Raw genomic sequence first — 25809 nt, 5'->3', positions numbered from 1 at the left:
CAATAAACTGATCACCAGCATAAGCTTGATTTTTGTCAATCAAACATCTGTCTCTTCTGAACCATAGTTAAAACTAAGCATAAATGGTATCAGCCACCATATATTCTAGATGCTACAAGTATTGATTTCTGGTGGTAGGCAAGAATCAACCATGGAGAATTCATCTGCTACAAGACATGTTGCACTGAAGGAATTCAAACATCCCTGGTCTGAAATGGAAGGAAATTATTGTACAATAAATGTATTTAGACTATCCAGATCCACTGGAGAAAAATGAGGACATGGACTGAGTGTGATGAAAAGCAATCATTTATGTTTTGTTCCACTTGCATGACATACCCAGAGTCAGCCACTTGTTCAAATGCTTGATTCAAAGGCACATCCACTTTTATAACTGACTCAGATGAAACAATCTGACAGCATATTACACAGGTTATTGCTAGTAAATAAAACATACCTCTCTCAATCATCAATACCCTGATCATTTATTTGCCATGTTAGAAGTATCACCTCTTTGCCAGCCAAGATTCGAATTGTGTTATTCCTATCTACACCTTGGTGGATCGATCAGGTAATTCAGTGCTTTGGATCTGTGAATTTCACTGGCTGCAGCAGCAAGCCATGGCAACCAATCGAAATCAAGTTGTTCAAATTTGAACACTGTTCCTACATAATTGATACAAGCATAGCACAACCAGAATGTATTGATAAATAAGCAATTTTCTACTGCCAGTCCACATTTGTACAAATACATCATTGCCTGTAATAGTTTCTCTCTGGTACGTAGTATTACTTTCTATGTTTAACTTATAAAGTAACTTTTTGAAGTCAATTGCCTCCACGATTTTCAACTGATGTTCAAAGTAACAGGGTTCCTGCTACAAATTTAGAAAAAGATTTAAACCCTTATCTAGACAAAAAAAAAAAAATATGATGCTTTAGTTTAAGTTTGGAAGGCCCTATCGGGCTTTGAAGTCTTAAGTTGGAAGGCCCTATCCAGGCTTTGAAGTTTTAAGTTTGGAAGGCCCTATCCAGGCTTTGAAGTTTTAAGTTTGGAAGGCCCTATCCAGGCTTTGAAGTTTTAAGTTTGGAAGGCTGTATCCAGTCTTTGAAGTCATCAGCTTCTTCCCACAAGGGTTATAAACACAATGTCCAGGCATTCTTTAAATATCAGGTCCAAACAGGCACACAAAAATAAATCAGTCTAAAAATGTCAAATCAAATACATGAAGAATCCAAAGAAATTAAAATGAATACTCACTAGTACAACACAACACTTAATTAATGAAATAATCAATGAAACAGGGTTAATACAGATCAGGAGAGCTGAAATTAAATGACTTTTCAGTGACTACTCATGGCATCAAGTGTTCTGCTTTAGTTACTAATATAAATAAAAGAAACAAATACTTAACCAATACAGAAATAAACAAACAAACTGCATCTGCAAATGGAATACACTCCAGCCCAGTTGATCTATGGGTCTGTTCTTGGACCTGTTCTCTTCGTTCTATAAACTCAGCTGTTCTCAAGTGTCACAGATCATCATCCAGTGTCTCACCAATTGTACGCTGACGACACCCAAATAAACAAATATAGGCACCTAAATGAAGTTGATGTTACCATCCATGGTGTCGAGATGTGCATGTTTGATGTGAAATCATGGATGAATGATGATAAAACTGAGGCCATTCTGATCACAACACAAAAGACTTTCTCATTCACATCCTTTAAATCAAACAATAAATATCAGAAACACCAATATTAAATTCACAGTTAGTGTACAAAACCTAGGTGTTACTCTGGACAGTACTCTCACACTGCACCAACATGTCATGAACATATGCAAGGCTGCATATCTTGAGCTGAGAAGTATCAGCTCCATTCACAAATATCTTTCACTTGTATGTTCATTAGTACTTTCAAGACTGCACTATTGTAACTCAATTCTGTCTGGTTCATCTCAATATCTACTCCAGAAACTTCATAAAACAGCTGCTCGGATCATCCTCAGAGTACCACAATCAGAGCACACCTTCCCAATGCTCTGTACCCTATACTGGCTATCCATTCGATTCAGAATCAAACACAACATTTGTTCTCTGTGCTATGTTTCACTGAAGGACTCAAGTCCAACATACCATGTGTACACACCAGCAAGATACTTATGCTCCTCCTCTTCTGACAATCATATACTCATTATTCCCATAATGAAAACGAAGTCATATGGACATGGTATGAATTGCCCACTGAACTTAAGACACAAAGACAGTGATCCCATTCAAGAGTGCTCTTAAAACTCACCTATTTCGACTGCAAGAACAAACTTAAAGACCTAATACTGTTTCCTACCTTAAATATTTTCAGCATGTTTTTTGTTTTCTAATTTCATGTTTGTTTCTTGTAATCATATATTATATATTTTTGAAAAAATGTTATATGTGTTGTCTAATGTTGTAAAGTGTTTAGAGCTTCTAAAGATTAGGCGCTATACAAAGTCCTCTTAATTATTATTATTAAATGTAATATGAAAGGGAAATGATATTAAAAAGAAAGTCATTGTAATGCAGATGTTAATCATTGCCCTGAAGCATCTATACTTTCTTCTCCAGCTGCAAGTCCAATAATTTCACTTAGGAGATGCTGCCAGGATTTTATCAAATGGGGGAGGGGGTACCCACTTGATACGAAAATAAGGGGGGGGGGGGGAGTAGAACAAAAATGAGGGAGAGCAGGAAATGGCCATAGTTCACTATATACCTAACAATACAATATCCATCTATTTTTCTTCCAGTTACACTCTGTACGAGTCCTTAAATCACTTGTTCTGATAGTGGTATTTTGATCAAATAAATATATTTACTTCATAATTTTAATTTTAGATTATTTATTAAATTGATCTGAACCCTTATAAGGCTATATGTAACTATGCTCAAGGTGTTTTGAATGATATGCTCAAAGTATTTTGAATGATGCATTTTTAAGAACTGCTAACTTTTTTTTAGATTTACCCTCATTATTACATATTTATGTTTTTGTTTTCTTTTTTAAATCATAAACCTTAAAATGCTACTCCAAAAGCCAATTAAAAAATAAAAATCACAATTTTCTGGACATTAGGAATTTGAATACATGTTAAAAATATATGAATACATGTTAAAAATACAAACACTTTTTATATTACACTAAAAAAAGGGACCAGAACTAGTCCATTTCTCTCCTGAGACCATTGTACAATGACTGCTTTCTTAAAAAAAAACATGGTATTTGCTACACACCATTTGAGGGCCAAGGCAAAGTTTATCTTAGGCAGAGCAAGCTTCCAAGTCGGCCCAATTGGCCAGAGACACATTGGCATACTTGAATTTTTCTGGGTCTACCTCCACCAGCTATACAGACTGCCATTTTTTGCCAATCATGTGCTGCAAAATGGTGTTAAACCCAAAACAACAACATCATATGAAGTCTTTTAGCGAAAAACCCCACATTAACCTGACCATCCATTCAGGAGTAGTATCTATTAAGATTTTCAAGACGCCTGCTGTGTTGACCATACTGAATGACAGATCAGCAACATTTTCATTTAGGACCAGGCAGATATCATAAAAAATATTTTAGCGAAAACCCAATGCTGATATGACCATCTATTCCAAAGGAGTAGCTATAACTAGATTTTCAACCTGGCTTCTGTGGCCGTCATATTAGACTCAGACATGCACTATTTTCATTTTATTTACAATGAAGTAGAGATCATAAGAAGTCTTCTAGTGAAAAACCAATGCTGATATAACCATCCATTCACAAGCAGTATCCATAACAAGATTTTCAAGACTGCTAACATGTCGACCATACTGGATGTAAGATCAGCACCATTTTCATTAGGACCAAGTAGACATAAGAAATATTTCAGTGGAAACAGAATGTTGATATTATGACCATCCATTCTGAAGGAGTAGCAGTAACAAGATTTCAAGATGGCTGCTGTGACAGCCATATTGGTCCTCAAATAGGCACTATTTTCATTATCTAGGACCAAGCAGACATCATAAGAATTTGGTGAAAACCCTATATTGATATGACCATCCATGAGAAGTAGCAATAACAAGATTTTCAAATTGGATTTGCACGCACTTCCATTTTCATCTAGGACAAACCATACCATGGGAATGATTGTAAAGTTTTATGGCAAACATCCACATAGTTAAAGAGAAGTAGTGAAAACAAACTTGTGCTTAGGGACAGGCGGATGTCTGGCAATGGGCAACAGTTCTTCTGGTCATTGACTAAAGTAGATAAAAACCACTTGCCTGTGGCTTGTGTCTAAAACAACATTTCTTTCAGCACTGATTCCAATATACCAGTAAAACAGCAAATCCCTATCTAGACAGATTGTTTTCATCATACCAATATGCCAATAAAACTGCACACACCAACTATCAGAACAGCTTATGATTGTGAAGGTTCATCCTCAGATATTCAGATGTTACCCTCATATTTTAACAAAGGGCATTTCATCCACCTAGTTGGAATTCTCTGGTGCATTCTGATCAATAATGTTCAAGTCTCTCTACTCTTACCTGTTGTGAAGCTAACAGAAGTGGGATGGACAGACAAAATATGTTGAGCTTCTGAGGCCTGAGATGCTGCTGCATGGGCCAGCAGCTTCATGGGTGTTGTGGTCATAATGTCTTCAGATTTCACACGACTGTGTGAAGATGTCTCCATAATGGTGGATTACTGCTACAACAGCTGCATCCAATCAAACAAACTCAGGGCCGCTTGTCCGAATTTTGATTTTGGCATGGATTACAGGCAGGTCACATTGTGCTGTAAGGATATCAAAATTTATAAGGTGAGAGTAGTTTCTATACAATTGTTTTGTGTATTCCACATGCACAAAGCAGCGGTATAAAAATGGCAATTTAGAAAATACTTAAAAAATAATTCCATATTGATTCAGTAAAGAAGACTACATCTGAACAATTAATTGCTTTTGTGATATGGTTTGCCATGAAAAATATATATAATCTGCATGGACAATTACTATTTTTAGCTTTAAAACAATCTAGTTACATTTAAATATATCCAACACATTTTAGTTTTAAATCCAAAATTAAAACAATTACCTAAGTTTTACAAAAATAAAATCATGTCTAATTTTTTGATAAGCTGCATCAGAAAGGGTTTCTTAGAACAATTCAAACAACACTGTAAGCAAATGGCATGAGTTTGATAATTCATCCCATATCCTATTTTTCTTCCTCTTAGATAGCAAATAGAAAAGATAGTCCCCCTCCCATCAAAGGGACTAATGCTCTACTGGTTAAAAAGGAATTCAAGCTAAGACCAATTCTTACTTTTCATTGTCTAGGATTGCAACCAGTACTTACATTCTTCAGTGACAACAAGATTTTCAAAACAGTTGATGTGGTGGACATATTGGATGTCAGATTGGCAGTTTTTATTTAGGACATAGTAGACATCATTAGAAGCTTTTCAGCAAAACCCAATGTCATAATGATCATCAAGATCATTATTCAGGGGGAGCAGTGACAAGATTTTTTAGAGTCATTGTGGCAGCTACACCAGATGTATGACTGGCACCATCTTCATTGAGAAGTTGACCAAAAAAAACATGTGATAATGATCATCCATTCAGAGGGAGTAGTAAAAACAAAAGTCTTAAGACAGGCAGCCATACTGGATGTAGACTGGTACCATTTTCATCTAGGACCAACTAGATATCTCAAGTCAACTGGTGAAAACCCCAACTTGATACAACCATCTATTTAGACAGTAACAGAGAATCTGGATGTTATAATAAGTTTTTTGTGTGAAAACTTCATGTTGATAATGCCGATCCAAGAAAGAGTAGTGGATAAGATTTTCAAAATGGCTGCCATACTGCATGTCATATCGGCACTGTTTTCATTTAGGATCACCTAGAAGTAAGAACTCTTTAAATATAGTCCCTATATTCTGGAAGTGTAACAATGTCAAGATTTTCATGATGGCAGATATACTGAACATCAGACTGGCACTCTTTTTATGTAGGACCAGCTAGACATCATAAGATGTCATTGGGTGAAAATTCCAAGTAGCAATAACAAGATTGTTTAAATGGCCACTAGGGTATTCATACTGGATAGAAGAATGGCACAATTTTCATTTAGGACCAATTAGACATAATAAGATGACTTTCTGTGAAAACCCCATGTTGATATGACCATCCATTCAGGAGGAGTAGCCACAACAAGATTTTCAAGATTGCTGTTGTGTTGGCCATAATGGATGGCCAAGCAGCACCATTTTCATCTGGGACCAACTAGACTATTGGGATGAATATGTGTAAAATTTCCAAACAATCATCAAAGTACATGTAGTTTCAGAGGAAAACAATATTATGCTTTAGGACTGACTGATGAGAGACATGATTTAAATATTGTATAAAAGACAGCTTCAACTGGGCAAGCTGACCGGAAAATTGAAAATGTCAATGGGAAATCTAAGATCTGCCCCAGACATAACATGCCAACAAAGAAAGATAAAATATGGAATATTTTTGCATCATAATTATTTTAACTTTTGTTTTTTTACTGTATCTTTCTCGGCGCCTTAAAACCAAACTGATAATGAAAGTTATCAAAAAATATACATGTAAATAAGACATGTAGACAGAAATATATATGAAAAAAAAAGAGCAAAAAAAGACATGTAGGTATATAGATAGGCAGAAAAGGGTTGAGGTTTTTTTTATTGAGAGAACAAATTACCAAATAAATAAGATAGGAAAAAAATTGCTAAACAAGTGTACCATGAATGGCAAATTACATATCTGACCCACATTTAATATGTTCCATGTAGCCACTATGATGACCTGGTTGACTCCAAAAGGTTACTGGTCAATGGTTCTCAATGACCACAACCACTGGTCCATGTATGTTAGCCAACTAAACTTGATGTGCAGAAACCATTATTTTCTTATCTGACTTACTATGAACATGACCTATGACCTTTAAATTTTAGAATTACCCAACTGAATGTTCAAGCCATCCACAAAGTTTGATCACCAATCTAAATCTAAGTCACAGGTTATTTTATAAAACCCATTTTTCTTCTAACAAAAATGACTCTGACCTTTGCCCCAAAATAAAAGAAATGGGCTTCTTCCATACCTTAAGTGCAGGCATTCCATAAACCTCAACCATGACCATTTGATCTAAATTCAAAAGGCTTTTCCCTTAGCTCAAGTACATACCAAATTTGGTTCAGGTCTGTGATGTACAAATAATGTTATTGATTAGGTATGTGATGTTTAACTAATTAGTAACAGAATATGCAGGATGACAATATAACCCATTATGATCTGCTTTAAAGTCAGGATACAAAAAAATAAACCCTCATATGAACTCAAGTGAATATTGGATGATCACTTTTTCAAAACTCTCATTACATATGTAAGCATGATCATTTCATTTACACTTTTTGCATCAATTTTTGCTCCAATTTTAGCAATATTTTCATATGTCTCTACTCAATCACATATTTTCTGCATAATTAAAATTTCTTGCATCCAAAAACAGTCTAAGCACCAATTTGGATTTAATATTCTTCATTATATAGTGAATGCGGACTTACAAATATGATAACTATGTCACATACAACATGATAAAAATGCAGTAAAATGGCCTTTTTATTAGTAACACCAGACTTGCATGTGGGACTGAAGCTCTATAAGATGAAAATAATTTCCAAGAATTGAAGATAAGACCATTTCCAAATTTTAACTACTGACTGTTGAAACCTACTCTGAAAGTCTTCAACAATAATACAATTTACAAATGAGCTGTTGTGGTGGCCAAACCGAGTGTCAAATTGGCATGATTTTCATTGAGGACCAACAGGACATCTTAAGAAGTCTTACTGTGGAAACCACATGTTGATATAACTTTGCTTTGGAGTAGCAGCCTTCAAGGTGGCTGTCATGTTGGCCATACTGGATATCATACTGAAACCATTTCCATTTTGGACCAACAAGACACCTTAAGACCTTACTAAACACTTGTCTAAAAACTGTAATCACTTGCCAAGAATTGATTTAATCCATAGAAATAACAAACAAAATAATGTACAACATAATTATTTATTAAAAGAATTTAAATTTGATAAAAATATTGGTTGATATTACACATTTGTCTATTCAGGTATATAAGTTTTAGCTTCTGGACTGTTAAAAAAAAAAGGTAAATGTACAAATCTGCCACTGGGCCAAGAACTTAGCCAACAGGTGACTGCTGCATCTGGACTTAAGTCCTCAAGCTCTGGTCCGACATTTGCTTAAATGTTCATTAGAATTTATAAAGTCTCTTTGTTTAAAGAATTCTTTAATGAAGTCTTGATTAAGTTCATTGAACTAAATCGTCATTCTAACTGTAGTGGATGGACTTAAAACGAATATTATTTCTAACAGTTTGCATAACAGTTGAAGAGACAAGATAGAATGTTCACAAAGAGCATTGTATTTCAACAAGCGGATCCTGTGACTGCTTGTATGCTCTCAACTTTGCGTGAACTCTAAAAACTGCTGATGATAGGCAAGATGGTCTTCCTTTTTGAAAATATCTTCAAGATGATTGTGAAGATCATGCAAATCTTTCCTGCCATATTTCATCAAACTGCCCGCCCTTGAGAAAAATGCATGTAGTCACTGGCATACACTCAATTTCTAGTCTGCACCAATCTGGGATATTGTTTAGAGTAACTGCAAAATATCTTTCCTTTGAAATCAATAAATTCAAGCCAACAATCAACCTTGAGCATCTGAAAATTTTATTGTCTTTTAGTTGTCAAATTGGACATTTTTTTGCAGCCACATATTCTGGCTTATGTCTCTTTGCAGAAACAGCTACCTGAAATTAAGTTGCAGTCTTGTGTTTCACCCCTCCACTTTCACAAGAATTTTCCTTTGCTGAATCTTCCTTATAACCATCCTTGCAAAAATAATTTAGCAAACTAATTTTATCCACAAAGTAAATATCAGCTTGCCCAACAACTTCTTTTATAGTGATCATATGTTCGGTTGTTTAAATATGAACAGAAACAGTTCATTAATTAGCATAACTGTTTCACATCAAATGCAATATTGCATGTGGAAGTTAATCCTCTGTATAATTAATTAAAAATTACAGAATTATTACTGTCATTTACTCAGTTCATAAAGGAAACCAACATTAATGTCAGTAAAGTTCCTTTCATTATTTTTTTTACACTTACTGGATTAAATTCAGAGTGAGCCATTCATGAGGATCGGGTCTGACTAAACACAATATAAGAATGCCACTTAAAACACTGATAATTAATCATATCAGTTTTGTTTGGTGTGTTTTGATATGTTGATAATTTGGTTGCTCAGCCCTAAATGCAATAAAGTGGTAACAGAATATGTGCACAGCAAACAGTTACCAATACCCACTGGTAGGTATGATAATGGTGAAAATATATACATGGAAAGGGGTAAAATCAAGCATTTGGTAAGCTCCTATGACATGAATGGCCAGATAAAGCACCTGTCATGGATAGAAACAAGTTTTATGTACCCAACAGCAAATAAGAGTAGTGGGATTGATCAGCTAACCACAATTTAATTACACTAACTCGCTGGATTATAATCATAGCAATGAATGGGGATCTGGTTTGACTAAACACAATACATCAAAGTTGCTTAAACCATTGCTAATTAATCAAACTGGCTTTGTTTTCTTTGATGTGTTTCATTTCACCGATTATCTGATTGCTTAGCCTAATATGCAATCAAGCAGTAATAGAATAGCTGCATGTGACAGTTAAATTATCAATGACTACTGGTAGATGTGATACAGAATATAAATGTAATACATAGAGAGGGACAGAATTAAGCAATCAGTATGCCCAGAAGGCATGAATAGCCATATAAAAGTAAATGATACAATCATGAAAATAAGGCATGCTTACCTTTAAATTAGAAAAAAATGTATTTGTCCCAGACTGGTTACTTGGAAAATTTTACTTGTTTGACTTCAAAACTGAAAAGTCTGGGACATATAGTTCATGACACAAGTGGCAATACACCCCCCCTTGAGTTTATGGAAATTACTATCAGCTTCAAAATGTATCAATCAGCCATGCCTTTCCCTAACAGTTGGAGATGGTGTATTTTGCCACATGTTTCAACTCAAGAAGGTATTTTTAAAAAAGTAAAGCTCTAGATGATGGGATACATGATGAATCGAAACAATTAAATTTAATTTGATTATCCTATTACAAACAATTAAATTTCATTTGATTATCCTATTACAACAAGTTCAAACATTCAATTCTTACCCTTTCTCACATTTCTACCAATCTACATCCTTTTTCGTTTATCAATATTACATGTTCAAGGTTACTTTTTGGGCCTTCTGTCTTTATCATCATTTGACCAGCAGTGATGTGAAAAGTTCAGTGGTTATACATATATTCCAAAATCATAATCATTTGCACAGTAACAATTTCACTGTGCACGAATGTTTGCAGAAACCAGACAGTCTCTGGCAATATGAATATGCAGATTCCTTCCAATTCGCCAGGGACTTTAGTCAGTTCTAATTAAGTGGTGTGGAAAATACGAAAACCAGAAGCAAAAAACTGAAATAATGTGGCGACTATCCCGGTTATGACGTAGTATTCTAGCCGTGAATCTGTGGAGTTCATATTCAGATTCAAGTTGCTTTTGTTTATGCTTGGGATTTAAACAACCATGTAACCACGAACTCAATCTGATAATGGATTTGGTGTCAAAACTTACATGGTATTTAAGTATAGAGCAATCTGTGTATGAGATTAATGGTGCAAATATACACATATACAAACTGAAATTATGGAACGCTTGATGTTTACGAAGCAGCTACAATGTTTTGTATTCATTCAGCTGGGGGGGGGGCACATGATCAGCTGAAATGTCAAACGACATGAATTATGTGCAATATTTGTGCACTTAAATACATATTTACGTATAGCATTTATAAAAACCCTTACCAAACAGAATGTTCTGTCCTCATTGATCGGGAATTTTATCAGATATATTTTATCCACTTTCACATCTCACCAATGCTATTTTATACGTACTTTTATAACCGAATTGCACACACAGAGACGAAAGTGCACTACTTTTTACTCGGAAAAATTGCTTTAGTTTAATGGAAACGTATTCACCAGATTTTATATATTTCATCACGTTCATGTGAAATGTTGTGATTCATAATGCAATTCAAACGTATATATACTCGCCTATAAATTTTATTTGCCCTAATTAAATATTCAACTTGCCCATTGATATATAAATTTACCGAGGTTGGTAAAATAGTTCGTGATGTCACTGCTTCCGAAGTTTACCGGGAAAGGTCTGACGTCACTGCGAAGTTATCATGGTGGATTTATGATAGGAAGATACAATGGACCCGTCAGCAAATAAGACTTCTGGTTTGTTACTTATTTTTTGAATGAGAAATAACAAAACACGTTTCATCAAGTGAATTCACTCTGTACCGCAGTGTGGTATTGAAAGCAAACACTTTTTGTTTACTTGTATATCACAAAGGTCCAGATTTTAGTGAAGCATATACCAACGTTTGGCTGATGTGCCACTGTTAACGTACTTTATATAATCCAGGTCACTCCTTACAAAATTGCTATATAAAAACGTTTCGGACAGTTGCGTCATATACATATAAAGTAATTGAAATGAAATACTGATTCAAACAATGTCAGCTTTTGCGTTAGCATGAGTGAATTATAGGTTGTTTTAATTTCACGTTGAAGCGAACAAAAAAAATTTAAACAACTATTACTGTTGGCTCACTGACATATTTGCCGCGCAGCCCTGAAATTCAAAAACCTCGCAGTAAAAGCCTCCCAATTTGTTTTTGAATCACAGAAGATTGTACTTGCGCCAAATTGACTTATCAGGATTAATTTGTAAGCCAATTTGGAAAATGAAGTTACCCACATGAGCATTGGAAGTACCTTGTCGGGAAGTGTGTGTATGTATATGTATGTAGGTATGTATATATATATATATATATATATATATATATATATATATATATATATATTTTTGTGTGTACAAATTCTGCCTTAAAAATTTCATGAAGTAACGGGACTTTTAAAGATACACATAAAACATCTCTTTGTTGTAAGGTTCTTTTTGCAAATAAAAGTGCAACAAAGGGGCAGAAACTTTGGTACATAAAGGACAAGTTTTAAAATGAGTTTCATTTTGGGAGATTTATCCCGACAATCTCTAGTTTCTTCCGCAAAGCATCGCAAATGATATCCACATTAGTATCTCACTGAGTTTTCATGTCAGAATATCAAAACATAGCCAAAATTACAGAAATTTGTCATGCAAGAATGATTTAAACATATTTCATATTGACATGCAGTGCAACACCATTAATTTGATACATGGTGAGAAAGGCTTGTCTGTATTCACATAATCTGCCATTTTTGTCCAGAGTTTTGGACGAGTCCACTTTTGATATTGTAAAGAAATCAAAGGGAGGCAAATTCATTATCCCGCATATCCAGATAGGAAAGCTTGGTACTCCTAATAAACAAAATGACTCCTGCACCAGCCATGGCAGTATAAAAAATTTTTTATGTAAAGAGACCACCATGTTTTAGCACATTTAATGTGATGTGTTACACTCTATGTTAAGTAGAATTTTGCTGAAATACTTTGCAGGGATCGTCCTGGGCTTCGCCAATGTCGCAAATTGCAATTTTTTTTCCTTATTTGCGACAAAAATATTCCATCTGGCGATTTTTTTGGCGACATACTTTTTGGTTATTTAATTTGTACATACAATCATGGATTTGGACTGAATAAATTTAAAGCCAGAACGAAAGGAAGCCACAAACTTGACTAAGCAATGCATTGGAATCAATCTGTTACACAAACGATCCTTTGTTCTTATTGACAACCCTATCTTTACAGTGCATTGTTACATCATAATCTGCTTACGCTGACATCTGGGCTGAGTACTGTATGCTGCAATACAGTCAATCATGCTACCGCACTATACCTACAACTGACCGACTTCTGAAGACGCGAATAGAACAGATACAATTAATTGTATAGCTAATCCTTCTGGTTTTTTTTATACATATACCAATACAATAGTTTTGCTGAACCTTCATAGAAAACTGATAACCTCTGAAGTACCGACTACTGTGTATAAATACAAAGCAAATGGAAAAAATCTCAATCACAATTACATCTGTCGCCAGTGCAGCATTTTACTCATTGATCTTTTCCTTTTGCCATCAGTCCCGTGTTACGGCTGCAGAGACTTAAACTCCGCAACAAGAAATAGCAAAAAAAAAAAAAAAAAAACAGTTTTGCATAATTAATAATAATTATTTATTTCTCAAAACACAGGAGTGAAAGAATCCCGAAACTGGGCGTGAATTTACGCTTATATATACGGTCCAATATTGCCAGGTGTTGACTCGTGTAAGTTTCATTCGTGGGAATGGAGATCCTATTTTTCTTGTCGAGAAAATTTATACAGCATTCAGTGATCATTCTTGGGATTTAGGAAGCAATTCGCTACAAGCTTTGTGAAGCTAGCCATAAAGGGGGGGGGGGGGCTGCTGAGAGACTACAGGTGTCACCTGTCAGCACTGAGGACTGTGAACGTGGATTCAGTAAGATGAACCTCATAAAAACTGACATCAGAAATAAGCTCTGCATCTCATCTCTCGAGAATTTAATGAGAATCAGCATGTACAGATGTGAAAAATTAGACTTTGAAACTGCATTCAACAAGTGGGCAGCCCTAAAATCGCGACGGATCTTCATGTAACACTTTGTAACATTTTGTTAATGCTTGTTGTAATTAAAGTATTAACTAATCCATCTTTTGTAACTTTCATTGCCTGTTACATTGATAGACTAAATTAACACTTGGAAAAATGTACACTACTTTTTTTGGCGACACTATTTGAAAATTTGCGAAAAAATATTGAGGTTGGCGATTTTTTTGGCGACAGCTTTTTAAAAGCCAGGACCATCCCTGCTTTGTGTAACGAATTGGTTACTTTTACCTACATTTAATAACACTAACCTAAAAATTCACTGAGCTACAGACATTGATATCATTTGTTATATTGTGTGGAATAAATTATAGTGTATCTCTTATAATTGACCTTTTTTTCCAGAAAATTTTGAAATAATATTGAAAGTGTTAACTATGAGACATTTCAGGATAGCCAGAATCAAAACCATTGGCGAATAGATCTCGCCAATTGCCCTTTTGCAAGCTGGTGATTGCTTTGTTGTACATAGGATCCCAAAGGCAGGGCACACTGTCTTCTACCCTCCTAGCTTGTTAGGACTTCCTATGTTGTACAAACTTGAATGGCTAACCAGACTTGATGTTTTGAAATTTGTGCAACATTTAGCATGCTGGTAATGAAGGATTCTCTATACCAGCTTACTCAAACATGGAACATTCCATTCCATGGACATCAACAACAACAAAGAGTTTCAACTATAAATCCAGAAATGTACTTGTTTTAGAATACTTCAGTGTTAATTAACCCATACATCTTCATCACTATCTTTATTATCACATCATAAACTTTTTTGGATTGGTAGACTTTATAAACGGGTGATGATTTTTACCCAATGACATGATGCTGATTGGAAAACTGATGCGAATTTCATTATTTCAAGTGAAGTTAATAAAGCTTGTTTTAGTATTTATCAAGGTAGGCATTACATATTAATTCCATGTAAAGTCCATGTTAAGAATATTTAGTTTTTGGCTTAATCTAACAGTCAGGTACTTCAAAAATGGTATGAATCCTAATTAATAATAAACATTTCAGATTTCTAAGAATTTGTCAATATCACAAACAAATTATCTTGGCACAAACCCAACTTGGCAGTTCACATTGCCTGTTGCTTACCAGATATATACTTATTTGTGATCCAGCTAGAGCGAAATGGAAACACTTCCCCTCTTCTGTCCCTACTGCTGTACCCTTGCAGGACCTTCTATTTTGCCTTGTTCAGAATCACTACAAACTGCCATTTCCTATCAACTGGCATATTCTTTTATGTTCACTTTATGTCAAATACATTTATAAATGTACTTTTGTGTTTTCAGCTTTATTGGTCTCAGATCAGAAGATCATGGGATGGCATGTTGTCTGTCATTTGCCCATCTGTTAGAACAAGTTAGTTATGACTACACCATCAAAGCTACTTGGAGAATTGCCATGTATCATTATGAACACATTCATCTCAAGATCTGGTTGGTTATACTTGAAATTGGTGCCACTTATACATCCAATATGGTTGCCACAGTGGTCATCTTGAGATGTTGTCACTACTCTTCCACAGTGGATGGTCATAGCTAATAGTTTTCATTAAAAGATTTGTTATCATGCCGAGTTGGTACTAAATGAAAATGGTGCTATTCTGACAGTAAGTATTACCACCATGGCAGCCATCTTCAAATTCTTATTGCTACTACTCTTTAGTGGAAAGTCACATTGAAGTGGCATTTTCACCAGAAGACTTCTTATGACGTCTAATTAGTCCTGAATGAAGATGGTGCAAAACTAAATGTCATTATATAAAATCAATTTTGATATCCTTAGTTACTGGCATATGGTTTTAAGAAAAAGCCCAAATTTTTTCTATTTTGTTTTGTGACATTTGTTGTAATAATATTTTGTGCCAAACTCAAATTTCCCAAAGGCATGTTGAATTTTTGTCTGGATTCCTGGCCCTGGTTGTAACAAGATATATATTTTTAACTATTTTATACTTAAAAGCACTGTTTATTAATTGTAATGACAGTTTATTTGTTGTTCCTAAATACAAGTTCTTTTATATCTGAATCCCATAATTTTGGAATCCTTTGATTTTCTTTTGTTTTTTCATAGTTAAAAGCAATTGTGCTTATCTTTTCAGGCAGTGCCTTGACAGGCAGCAAATTAAGAGATGCTCCTGTACAGATTGTTAAGTCAGGAGAGAACCACACCTTTGAACTTGACGAGGAGAAATTGGAAAGTGTCTTACTTCAACCAGAAATTCAGAATAAAAAAGTTGTAGTTGTTTCCGTTGCAGGGGCATTTCGAAAGGGGAAATCCTTTCTGCTCAACTTTTTCCTCAGATATCTAAATGCAAAGGTAATACACTTGTATGCAATATCATGCATGTTGACATCAAAGACATGATTGTGTTTAGAGCCAGATTGGAATTTAGATGCTGGCAAAGCCAAACTGTTTTCTACATTCCAGAATATGTGTAATAGTAGATCATAGAAAGATTTTGAAAATTGGCTGACATTTAACGGTCAAGATTTGTCCATTTTTACAAAGTTGGAGACAAAATATATTTTGTAATACATCCTTTTGTTTTATTAGACATAAAATAGTTTAATTAAAAATTTAAACAAACTTTACACACACATTCATCCCATGGTCGAAATGGCCCTAGATGAAGATGGTGCTGCTTTCACATCTAATGTTGCCGTTAGAGCAGACAGTTTTAGAATCTTATAGGAACTCCTCCTAAATGGATAATCAAAATATTTAGACATGGGTTTTTCATCAGAAGAGTTCATATGGTGTCTAGTTTTTCTGAAATGAAATGGCTAATTCTCAATATGGCCAACATGATTGCTATGTTGAAAGTAATGTTATCTCTACTCCAGTATGGATGACTATATCAGCATGGGTTTATCACATGTAGACTTCTGATGATACCTAGTTGGTCCTTAATGAAGATGGCACAAGACATGCATCCAGTATGGCTGCCTTGATGGTTATCATATAGTACTAATATTAGTACCCTTACTCGTACCTCGTGGACAGGGTACTAACATGAGCATATACGTGTTAATGGAGCAAGCCGGGTGTGAATCACACCCGGCGCTCTTTTAGCCTAATAATAACACTTTAAACATATTCCTTGCATACAATCCAATAAATTGAGTAGTCCTCTTATTTAATAACGGAAGTATCGAAAATCATTGTAGAAATAGTTGTAAAATCTCGTTTACTTTTTTCAGCCGATATTTTCGTTTAGATCGTCCACCATGTTATTTCAAATAATGATTACTTCCGTTCTCAGCCTCGTTTGTTTGTGTGCCATATTAGGACATTGACGCCTTATTTGGAAATGTAAACAAATCGTAGTAAAAATTTGGCACCGTTTGGATCAAAATCTGCGCATTAAAAGTAAATACGGTTTATCGGCAACTTTGAAATTCAACCAAGAAGCGATTATTCGCACTTGATTGATAATAATATAGCGTAGAATATCCAAAATATGTTCTGGCAAGCCTTACGTAGAAAAGGGGTCACGGCGAGAGTCTCGCGTTGTCTGTCATGGTGGACAGGATAAGGTTAGAGTAACCATACCAGTTTATTTTATCGTGTAAGGGCTTAATAAAGTCAAAATAAGCCAAACTTCTTTCACAACATGATTATACTTTTGTAGTTGATTTCTACACTGTTTGTTTTTCTGACTTTAGTGATGATTTTTTTTGCTCCATTACATGATATGGGATCAGTTTGTAGCCTCAACCACAACAAATCAAGTTGAGGCTACGACATCGTAGCTAGTTATCATAAAGATCTTCTTGTCCCTACACCCTTTAAAGGGATGACCATTGTGAAATGGGTATTTCACCACAAGACTTCTAATGATATCTACTCTGTTTTAGGTGAAAATGGCGCCAATCTGACTTTCAATTTGTCCGCAACAGCAGCCAATTTTAAAATCCTGTTATTTTTTTTAAATATCAGAGATGGCTTCAACACTTGGAAGTTAAAAGGGAGAGAAGGTATCATTGTGAATTCCTGAAAATTCTTTTTTGCCCAGTAGAGTATCAATTACCTTCGAGTGACTCTTGGTTGAATATTACATGTATTGTTTACTTTTTGACACTATTTTGAAAAATACAAATCTTACTTGTTCATTACCCAGACATGATTTTTCTCCATTTTAGATCAGAATTTCGCTTTTCTCCTGACTTGAATCCAATTTTTCTTGTTATAGTCCCTTTTTTTATATCATCTCTGATTCCGTTTTTAAAAAAAAACGATCTGTCCAGTCTGACACTTGTAAATTATTCATTCCAAATATTAGTTAGCACACGACTCTCATAAAGAGTATTCTGATTGGTCAAAGGTTTAAATTCATCCAGTGAATCTTTGTGTAATGGAAACTGATTGCAGTGGAAAGAAGAGGCATGCTTGTTAAACATGGCATCCTGAGTGGTTGAGAGAGAGCATGACAAAACGTTTCGATAAAGGTTTAAAAAATGCATGGGAATGGCTGAAGCAAAAAGTTGATGCAAATTTAGTTGGTCAGTTTATATGAAAACTGAACACTAGAGGACTGGCATTTTGTGACCTCTGCAAGAAAGATCTGAATTTGGTAATTGCAGTTTGAAGTGTTTGGAACATCACCTACAAACTAAGCTGCATATGGAAAAATCAAATCTTAGAAGGCATCTAGAAAAAGTGCTGTTAATTACTATAAGCAGAGATTTGCATGACTGAACAGATGTAGCCCTCTGTCAGAATATGTGCACTGCACATTGCCAATACAAGCACCAGTTTGAAAGGAAAAATACTCTCATTTCGAAGGAGAGAAACAATTGCACATTGAGCCAAAAAAAGTCAGTGTTGACAAAAAGGAAGGCTAAAGAAATCTTTGCCAAAGTCACAAAAAGAGCTCGACTGGCATATCAACAGGTTGTGTCCATGGGAGAAAAAGACAAGTAAATGTATAGGATTATTTGTATATAGTTGCTGTACTTGGGTGTTTATTTTACAGATTTGTTATGAAAAAAGAAAAGTATAAAAAATTTGCTGAAAAAATTTAGAAATTATTGTGACTTAATTACAGTGTGAACACTGACATGCACATGAAATAACTTCAGCATCACTAGTATTGGAGAACAAATTCATGTGACTATAAATATTGTGAAATTATTGAAGTCATATTGAACATTTTTGGTAAGTTTATTAGTTTTTCATTTGATTGGTTTATTTTATGATCTTGAGTTGCCCCTTGAGACCTTGTTGGGGGAGGACCCCCACCCCTTAAAAAAATTTCAGCTTTTTTTTATGGAAGACCAAAATTGTGTCTGATTACCTCATTCAGCCTCAACACTGTTGTCCATATTCCATATATATGCTCCAGCAGCACTCAACTGTGTCTTGCAATTTCTGCCCCAAATGTTTAGTTAACTAGAAAATTTGTAAGCATCATGCACATTCATTCTTAACATGAGCAAATTTGTGCCAGAAACCAAGGTTGAAATTGAGTGGAACATGACTTTTCAGTCGATCCCTGTTGAACATTTTTTATTAAAAAAATTAATAGGCTGTTTAAACAGCAACATTGTTTGCTGAAGTTGTCAAAATAAATGTTTAGAAACTTGGGTACTAACCAACCATCAACGTGGATAGAGTGAGGCTCAATGTATTATTCGCTAATTATGTTTAAAATTCAGAAATTTATATCCCACTTTTCACTAAATGTGAGTCTGGAGGGTTGGCAGCTCTGAAGATCTTGGATGAGTACAATAATGAAGTGGTCTTGCATCTGATTGGCTGTGCTTGTTACTATTATTGAAGCCATATTGTGATCTGATTTTGATCAAATTCCAAATATATAGGGTTATATGATGAAGATCTTGCAAGACTTTAAGAATGCACAGGATTCACACATATTAATGAGGCAGTCTTGCATGTGATTGACTGAGCTTGTTACCACTCACATACTATTTCTGATCCAGTTTTGATCAAACTTTATAAATAATAAATAATAATCTGTTATCCGGGTGCATGATAAGCTTCAGTCTTTAAGAACTTTACTTGCTTGGGTAATTGTGAACAATGAGCATGGCTAAGGTTGATACAACTCTGGAGACCGAATTTCAGTTGAAGATTTCTCCACCATGGTAAATAAGCTTATATTATCATTGTTGTAGACAGGTTCTTTAATAAGTGAGATCCATGTTCTTGAATGAGATACTTTGCATCTGATTGGATGTGCTTCTTACCTCACTAAATCTATGGACTTATTTATGATCTAGTTTCTCTCAGTCTTCTTAAGTGCATTTACAGCTTCAGGATCTGACTATCATTCCATGCATATATTACAATTTCTGTAAGAACATTGTAAAATAGTAAAGCAGCATGGTTTCAAGTTTGGGAAATTGTTTCACTGGCTTTGCATTTGTAGTAGACACAAGTCTGTTTAGCAAAATGGTCACCTGCTTTAGTCTGTTATCAGGTGCATGATATTTGGTCGACTTAAGGTTTACATTTAAGGTATGGAATAGGTTTGTTGAATTCAAGGTCAATGGTTAAATTATGTGACTTAGAGCATATCGGGTTTTGCAGAATAAAGATCAGGTCATGGACAATACCCAGCTAGAATTTACATAGAAGAATATAACACACTGGGTACTCATAATGTCCCATTAACTGTACTACTGATATGTGGTGTGACCTATGTATTTCAGTTATGTTGTCAACAGCTTTTAGTTGCTACATTGAAATTCTTGACATTTGCTATTTTTCATTCACAAATGCTAATGTTTAGCTGAAAATGTGATAATTGTACCTGCAACTTGGAGTGCCATGCTGTAGCTTAAAGCTTTATAATCATTTTGAAATAAGTCTCAAAATTTGTAATGGGCAACAGATGTCTAAAACTTTTTAAAATTAATTTCCATGTATATTATTTTGTTTTCTTTCTTTTTTACAGGGTACCTCTGATTGGCTTGGTGAAGAGAATCTTCCCCTGGATGGGTTTTCTTGGCGTGGAGGCTCAGAGAGAGAAACAACAGGAATCCTTTTCTGGAGCAAGCCCTTTCTTTGCACATTACCTAATGGAGAACAGGTAACAGTCAGTAAGAAAAAAGTCAAACTTTTAAATTACCTCCCAAAAACCCAAAGACATTCAGGAGAGCTTTTTGAAGTTAGTGTCAAACAAACTGCTGATTTATGCGATCAGGACATGCTTTCATTTACATTTGGCCGTCATTACCTGTTCAGGTCTTATTTGTAACTCATCATTACTAATATCTTCACTTTGTTGTTTACATGTGTGTGGTAGTGTTGTTCTGATTATCGATTATAATCGATCATCAGTTGGTTGAGCGAACCAATAAGATAATCGATTGTGAAACTCCATAAGCGATTATGTGTAAAGGGAGACTACTATTTACTTGTATGCAAAGCACAGAGGTTAATAACACTCATAGCCACTAAAGTTGACCTAAAATTTCATAATTCCCTTCACAACGACAAATATAAAACCATATGATATTTCATAGGTGCAGAATTTCATAATTAGGAACATATAGCCATTATTACGTAATCAAGTTGTTAAATTGTTGAGTTAATAAATTTAAACACATTTTGATGATTTGTTTCAGTTTAAATGCAACATTATTTGTAGTATTTGTAAACAATGACAAACAAGAAAACCATGTCCTTCTACACTTAAAATTATAGACACATCACATATGAATTAAAGGATTTTGGGGGATTGTAGCAGTATTTCTGTTGCATATGACTTATCAGCCATAAAAAGTTGCGTTCATTTAACAAAAATGTAGAACAAAAATAACACACAACACAATAGACAAAAAGGTAATATTATTATCAGGTTAAAGTATACATGTCATTAAAAGAGATTACTCCTGTACATTTACTAACATCTTGAACTATTGATATAACTGAATAACAAACAAAAATTAAAATTTGCTCTTAGTAACCGATTATAATCGATTATCAGTTGGTTAAGTGGAACCGATTATTGATTATGAATTTCTGACCGATTCCCATCACTAGTGTGTGGTATAACCTGAAACAATTGGGCACAGAAAGTGCCACTTGGCATGTCTCACATCAGAAGGATGTTTGCATTCTTCAGAATCCCTCCCTGTCTTTCCTTCTCTTATTACAAGCAACACAATCATGAGCAGGGTGTGCTCGTTTAGCTCCAGGTGCAGCTGGATTAAATTCAAGGAAATGCCTCCCAATGGGTGTTAAGGTAGCTCACCAGCAAATTTTCATCCTCTCCTAGTAGGTTCAGACACATTACCCTGCTTCCTTAACCAGTGATTTGACTACTGAAAAACGGAAATTATAGTGACTTAGTTTCCTTGGCACAGGTGAGAATTTCAGGTACAACTGATAGGCATTTATGTTCAACACATTTCAACCATTTCTTGGATTTCCATGGTACAGGATTGTATTGGTTAAATTAATCACTTAAATCATCCCATGTTTTTCATATTGTTTACAATATGTGGGTTTTATTACAGGTGCATTTGTTGCAAAATTTGTCTTATTGATGACAGCTACCTTTGCTTCATGAAAACTTTAGGAAAAAGAAGTACACTTGCCCTGTTAGTTTTTTTATTAAACTTTATTGCTTCTGCAACACCTGTGATATTTGTTTGCAGGGTTCCAAAGCCAAAAGTGTTTTGCAACTCACTGAAAAGTTCAGTTATCCACACTTGCTATTCTTAGCCATCACTCTCCATGCAAGTACAAACCAGCAGAAAAGAATTTGATAGAGTATGCAAAAGCAGTGCTTCCAATGCCACCTGAAAACATTTTTATGGATTGTGAGATGAGATTTAAAAAATGAATACAGTAACCATTATTCATGTTCATGGTAAAATGTTAAACTGAATCATGCACCATTTCTGTTGTAGGTGGCAGTGTTACTCATGGATACTCAGGGTGCCTTTGATAGTGAATCAACAGTGAGGGATTGTGCGACTGTGTTTGCCCTCAGTACAATGGTCAGCTCTGTTCAGGTGAGTTTCTGCTATTCTAAACTACTTGTTCAGCTCTTAGTAAGACCATTGGAAGTGAAGGAGATATGCACCAGAACATTTATATATAAAAACAGAGAGCCTAAAAATTGGTTAAATTGTATTGTTTCTTTGCAGTACTATATTTTCGTGTCTTTTTCTTTTTTTTTCTCTTAACTTTATTAATGGCTTTAGGTTAGGTTAGGTTACTTATAGGATGAGTAAAATGAAAATTAGTTGTGTTATTCCTGCCACACAAAAACACTCTTACATCCCATGGGGCATCCAATGTCACTTATGTCCATATGTGGGTCCATCCTGTTAAAGTTTTGCATTTAGGTTTCTGGATGGGCATTGTTTTTATTATTATAGCTTTTATTGTTTTCCATTTAAATTGTGGGTATGGTTTAACTTTATGTCAGATATAAGTTCCATGTTTTTTAGGAAGTGTAATTATCATTTTACACCATCTAAACTCTTAAGTTGTTGTTGTAGGGTTTAACGCCATTTTTCAGCACACAATAGGCTATACATGGCAGCCAGTATTAATGGTGGAGAAAGAACCCGGGATATCCCGGAAAGAACCGCCGACTCTCAAGAAGCTACTGGCAAGCTTTCTAAAAATACCCATGTTGGCCAAATCCGAGACTCGAACCTACGCAGACATAGGTGAGATGGCAGTGATCCGCAATGGAGAGCGCTTCAGACCATTCGGCCACTCTGGGCCCCCAAACTCTTAAGTTACAATGGATATGACAGGCACATACAACATACCTTGTTATACTCAAGTATTTTGCATGCAGTAAACACTGAGGGATTTCCCACTCATTTAGGCAAGGAAAAATAATGTTTAATAAGCAGGTACCTGTTTACATGACTTTGGGTTTCCAATTACAACACTTGTTGTAGCCGGGAGTGAAAATAAAGTTTGCATTGGCAAGGGACTATTGTGTGTCATGGTCATAAACTTTATTAAAGATTGTTTTTGTAGCAATTATTTTACAGCCATCCAAGTAAATAAAATAAAAAAATTAGATTTTACAGTACAAAAATAGCAGTATTTTGATTAGTAATTGTATATTACTCTTATTTGTCTATTACTCTTTTTACCCTAATATTGATAACATACTTTTGATATTAAACTTTTTCAGGTGTTCAATTTAAGTCAGAATATACAGGAGGATGATCTTCAGCACTTACAGGTATTTGTTCTTTGTTATTCAGTTCATGACGTTAAAAAAAAATTGTGTTTGAATTTCATTGATAAATTAATATGATCACCATCAAACTTGATGACTTGAGGGTAGGATAGTAATGACATTTAATCTAAACCATGTCGATATTTTACCTGACAGCCTCCATTCAGATAAGGTCAATTCATAAATATATTTTCTATTCAATTCATTTATGAATCCATAAAACCCTGTGTAAAAACCAGCTTAATTTTAGGATTGTCACACAAAAACAATCATAATTTAAAAGAGCCCAATCTTTTCTTAGTTCAGGTAAAAAGAATTGGCAGGAAATCAAGACCCTTATACAGGGTTCACACAGTAACTTGAAAAGTACTTGAATTTCTTTTCATCCTTGAAAAGTACTTGACAATCATTTCTACCTTGAAAACAAGCCTTGGTCCTTGAAAAATATAAAATCAATCAAGAAACAAATGTACAAAAGTTTCTTTTCATACCATTACGTCATGTAATCAGAATAAAACCATTTGCTATTGGGTGTTTTACAACACGTGACCAATCAGATATTTATAATTACATGTGGCTCTGATTATAGAGAGCATTAAAAAGTGCACAAGTCATTTCCAATGATTATTCTTTTTCATTGATTTATTTGTTGTGGCAGTGGTACATCTTTGTGCTATAAATCATGGTGAATTAGCTATTCAAACTGTTGAAACAAAAAGATAATGAAAAATATACACAAAAAATTGCACAATTGGTTCTTATTTTACGTCCACGCTTCTGATTATCAGCATACTATCGAAAATCTGCGAGAAGTGTGTTATAGATATTTTTCGGCATCATGACCAAAATTTGGGCATAAATTACAGCCATGTGCCTGTTAACAGAAAGGCTGCTTTCTACACAATGTACTTACATTTACGTGTAAATTTATGAAAAATTTCTGAGTGATCATGCGATAGCAGACATAAAATATTATACATGGCAACACGCAGCATACTTTCACGGCCGACGGTTTTAAGATGCCGCGTCAGTGCATCGTATCACGCATCAAAGTTATTACAGAAATTGATTTTGTCTGCCACGGACAACCTCAGGTACGCATAAATTATGCAAATCACTATATGCGAGTTCGGCCAATGTGTTTTTGTGAAGTGTGTTGGAGAGAGAAGGTGGGCTTCGGCAGTCTCCTTAAACTCTAATTGCTACCGAATATTCAGGAGGCTGCACTACACCCGCCAAAGGATAAATATGTGTATGTGGCATTGTGAATATGGAAGATTTATATGGGTATTTTTCTGCGAGAGCTTGCCCATTTCACTTGGAGCAAAATGCCTGGGAAGTGTTTTTTCAACCCCATTGGTGTAAAAAACAAGAATACAAGATATAATTAGTTTTCCATATTCTTGAAAGTGAAATTACAGCATTTTCACGAAATCTTTAAATAGCCATAGATAAATATATCTAAAATGTACTGAGCATTGTGGTCTTTGAAAAAAGTTAGATAACATCCTTGAATTTTGTCACACCAAAGGTGTATGAACCCTTTTATAGTTATTACTCTTGCCTGACTCTGTTACTAAAAAGAACATTAAATCCAGACCCATATAATTATTCCTCCAACCTAACTCTGGTACTAAAAATATAAGTAAATCCAGACCCTTATAATTATTCCTGCTACTTGAGTCTGATACTTGATTTGATTTGATTGGTTCTTTATGGCA

At 34.7% G+C, this 25809-nt stretch overlaps 2 protein-coding genes across 2 annotated transcripts in view; one reads left to right on the top strand and one right to left on the bottom strand.

Annotated features, from left to right (window-relative positions):
• The window catches only part of LOC149805182 (uncharacterized), a 106905-nt gene extending 95752 nt beyond the window's left edge, over positions 1-11153 (bottom strand). Inside the window, exons 1-2 of the mRNA XM_089948139.1 lie at positions 11053-11153; positions 4578-4827 (exon numbers count right to left, since the gene is read on the bottom strand). Coding sequence (XP_089804265.1) covers positions 4578-4725 — 148 coding nt within the window. The 5' untranslated portion in view covers positions 4726-4827; positions 11053-11153. The remainder of the gene's footprint in view (positions 1-4577; positions 4828-11052) is intronic.
• A 228-nt stretch (positions 11154-11381) lies between these two features.
• The window catches only part of LOC149805181 (atlastin-2-like), a 63563-nt gene continuing 49135 nt past the window's right edge, over positions 11382-25809 (top strand). The window contains exons 1-5 of the mRNA XM_089948138.1: positions 11382-11496; positions 16004-16221; positions 20825-20959; positions 22788-22892; positions 24041-24091. Of these exons, the coding sequence (XP_089804264.1) occupies positions 11469-11496; positions 16004-16221; positions 20825-20959; positions 22788-22892; positions 24041-24091 (537 nt within the window). The 5' untranslated portion in view covers positions 11382-11468. The remainder of the gene's footprint in view (positions 11497-16003; positions 16222-20824; positions 20960-22787; positions 22893-24040; positions 24092-25809) is intronic.

Source organism: Sinohyriopsis cumingii, chromosome 2 (genome assembly GCF_028554795.1).
Source record: "Sinohyriopsis cumingii isolate HCF-2022 chromosome 2, ASM2855479v2, whole genome shotgun sequence".
NCBI lineage: Eukaryota > Metazoa > Mollusca > Bivalvia > Unionida > Unionidae > Sinohyriopsis > Sinohyriopsis cumingii.
Note: the sequence above shows the minus strand (reverse complement) of the source record. Positions and strands in the feature narration are given on the sequence as shown.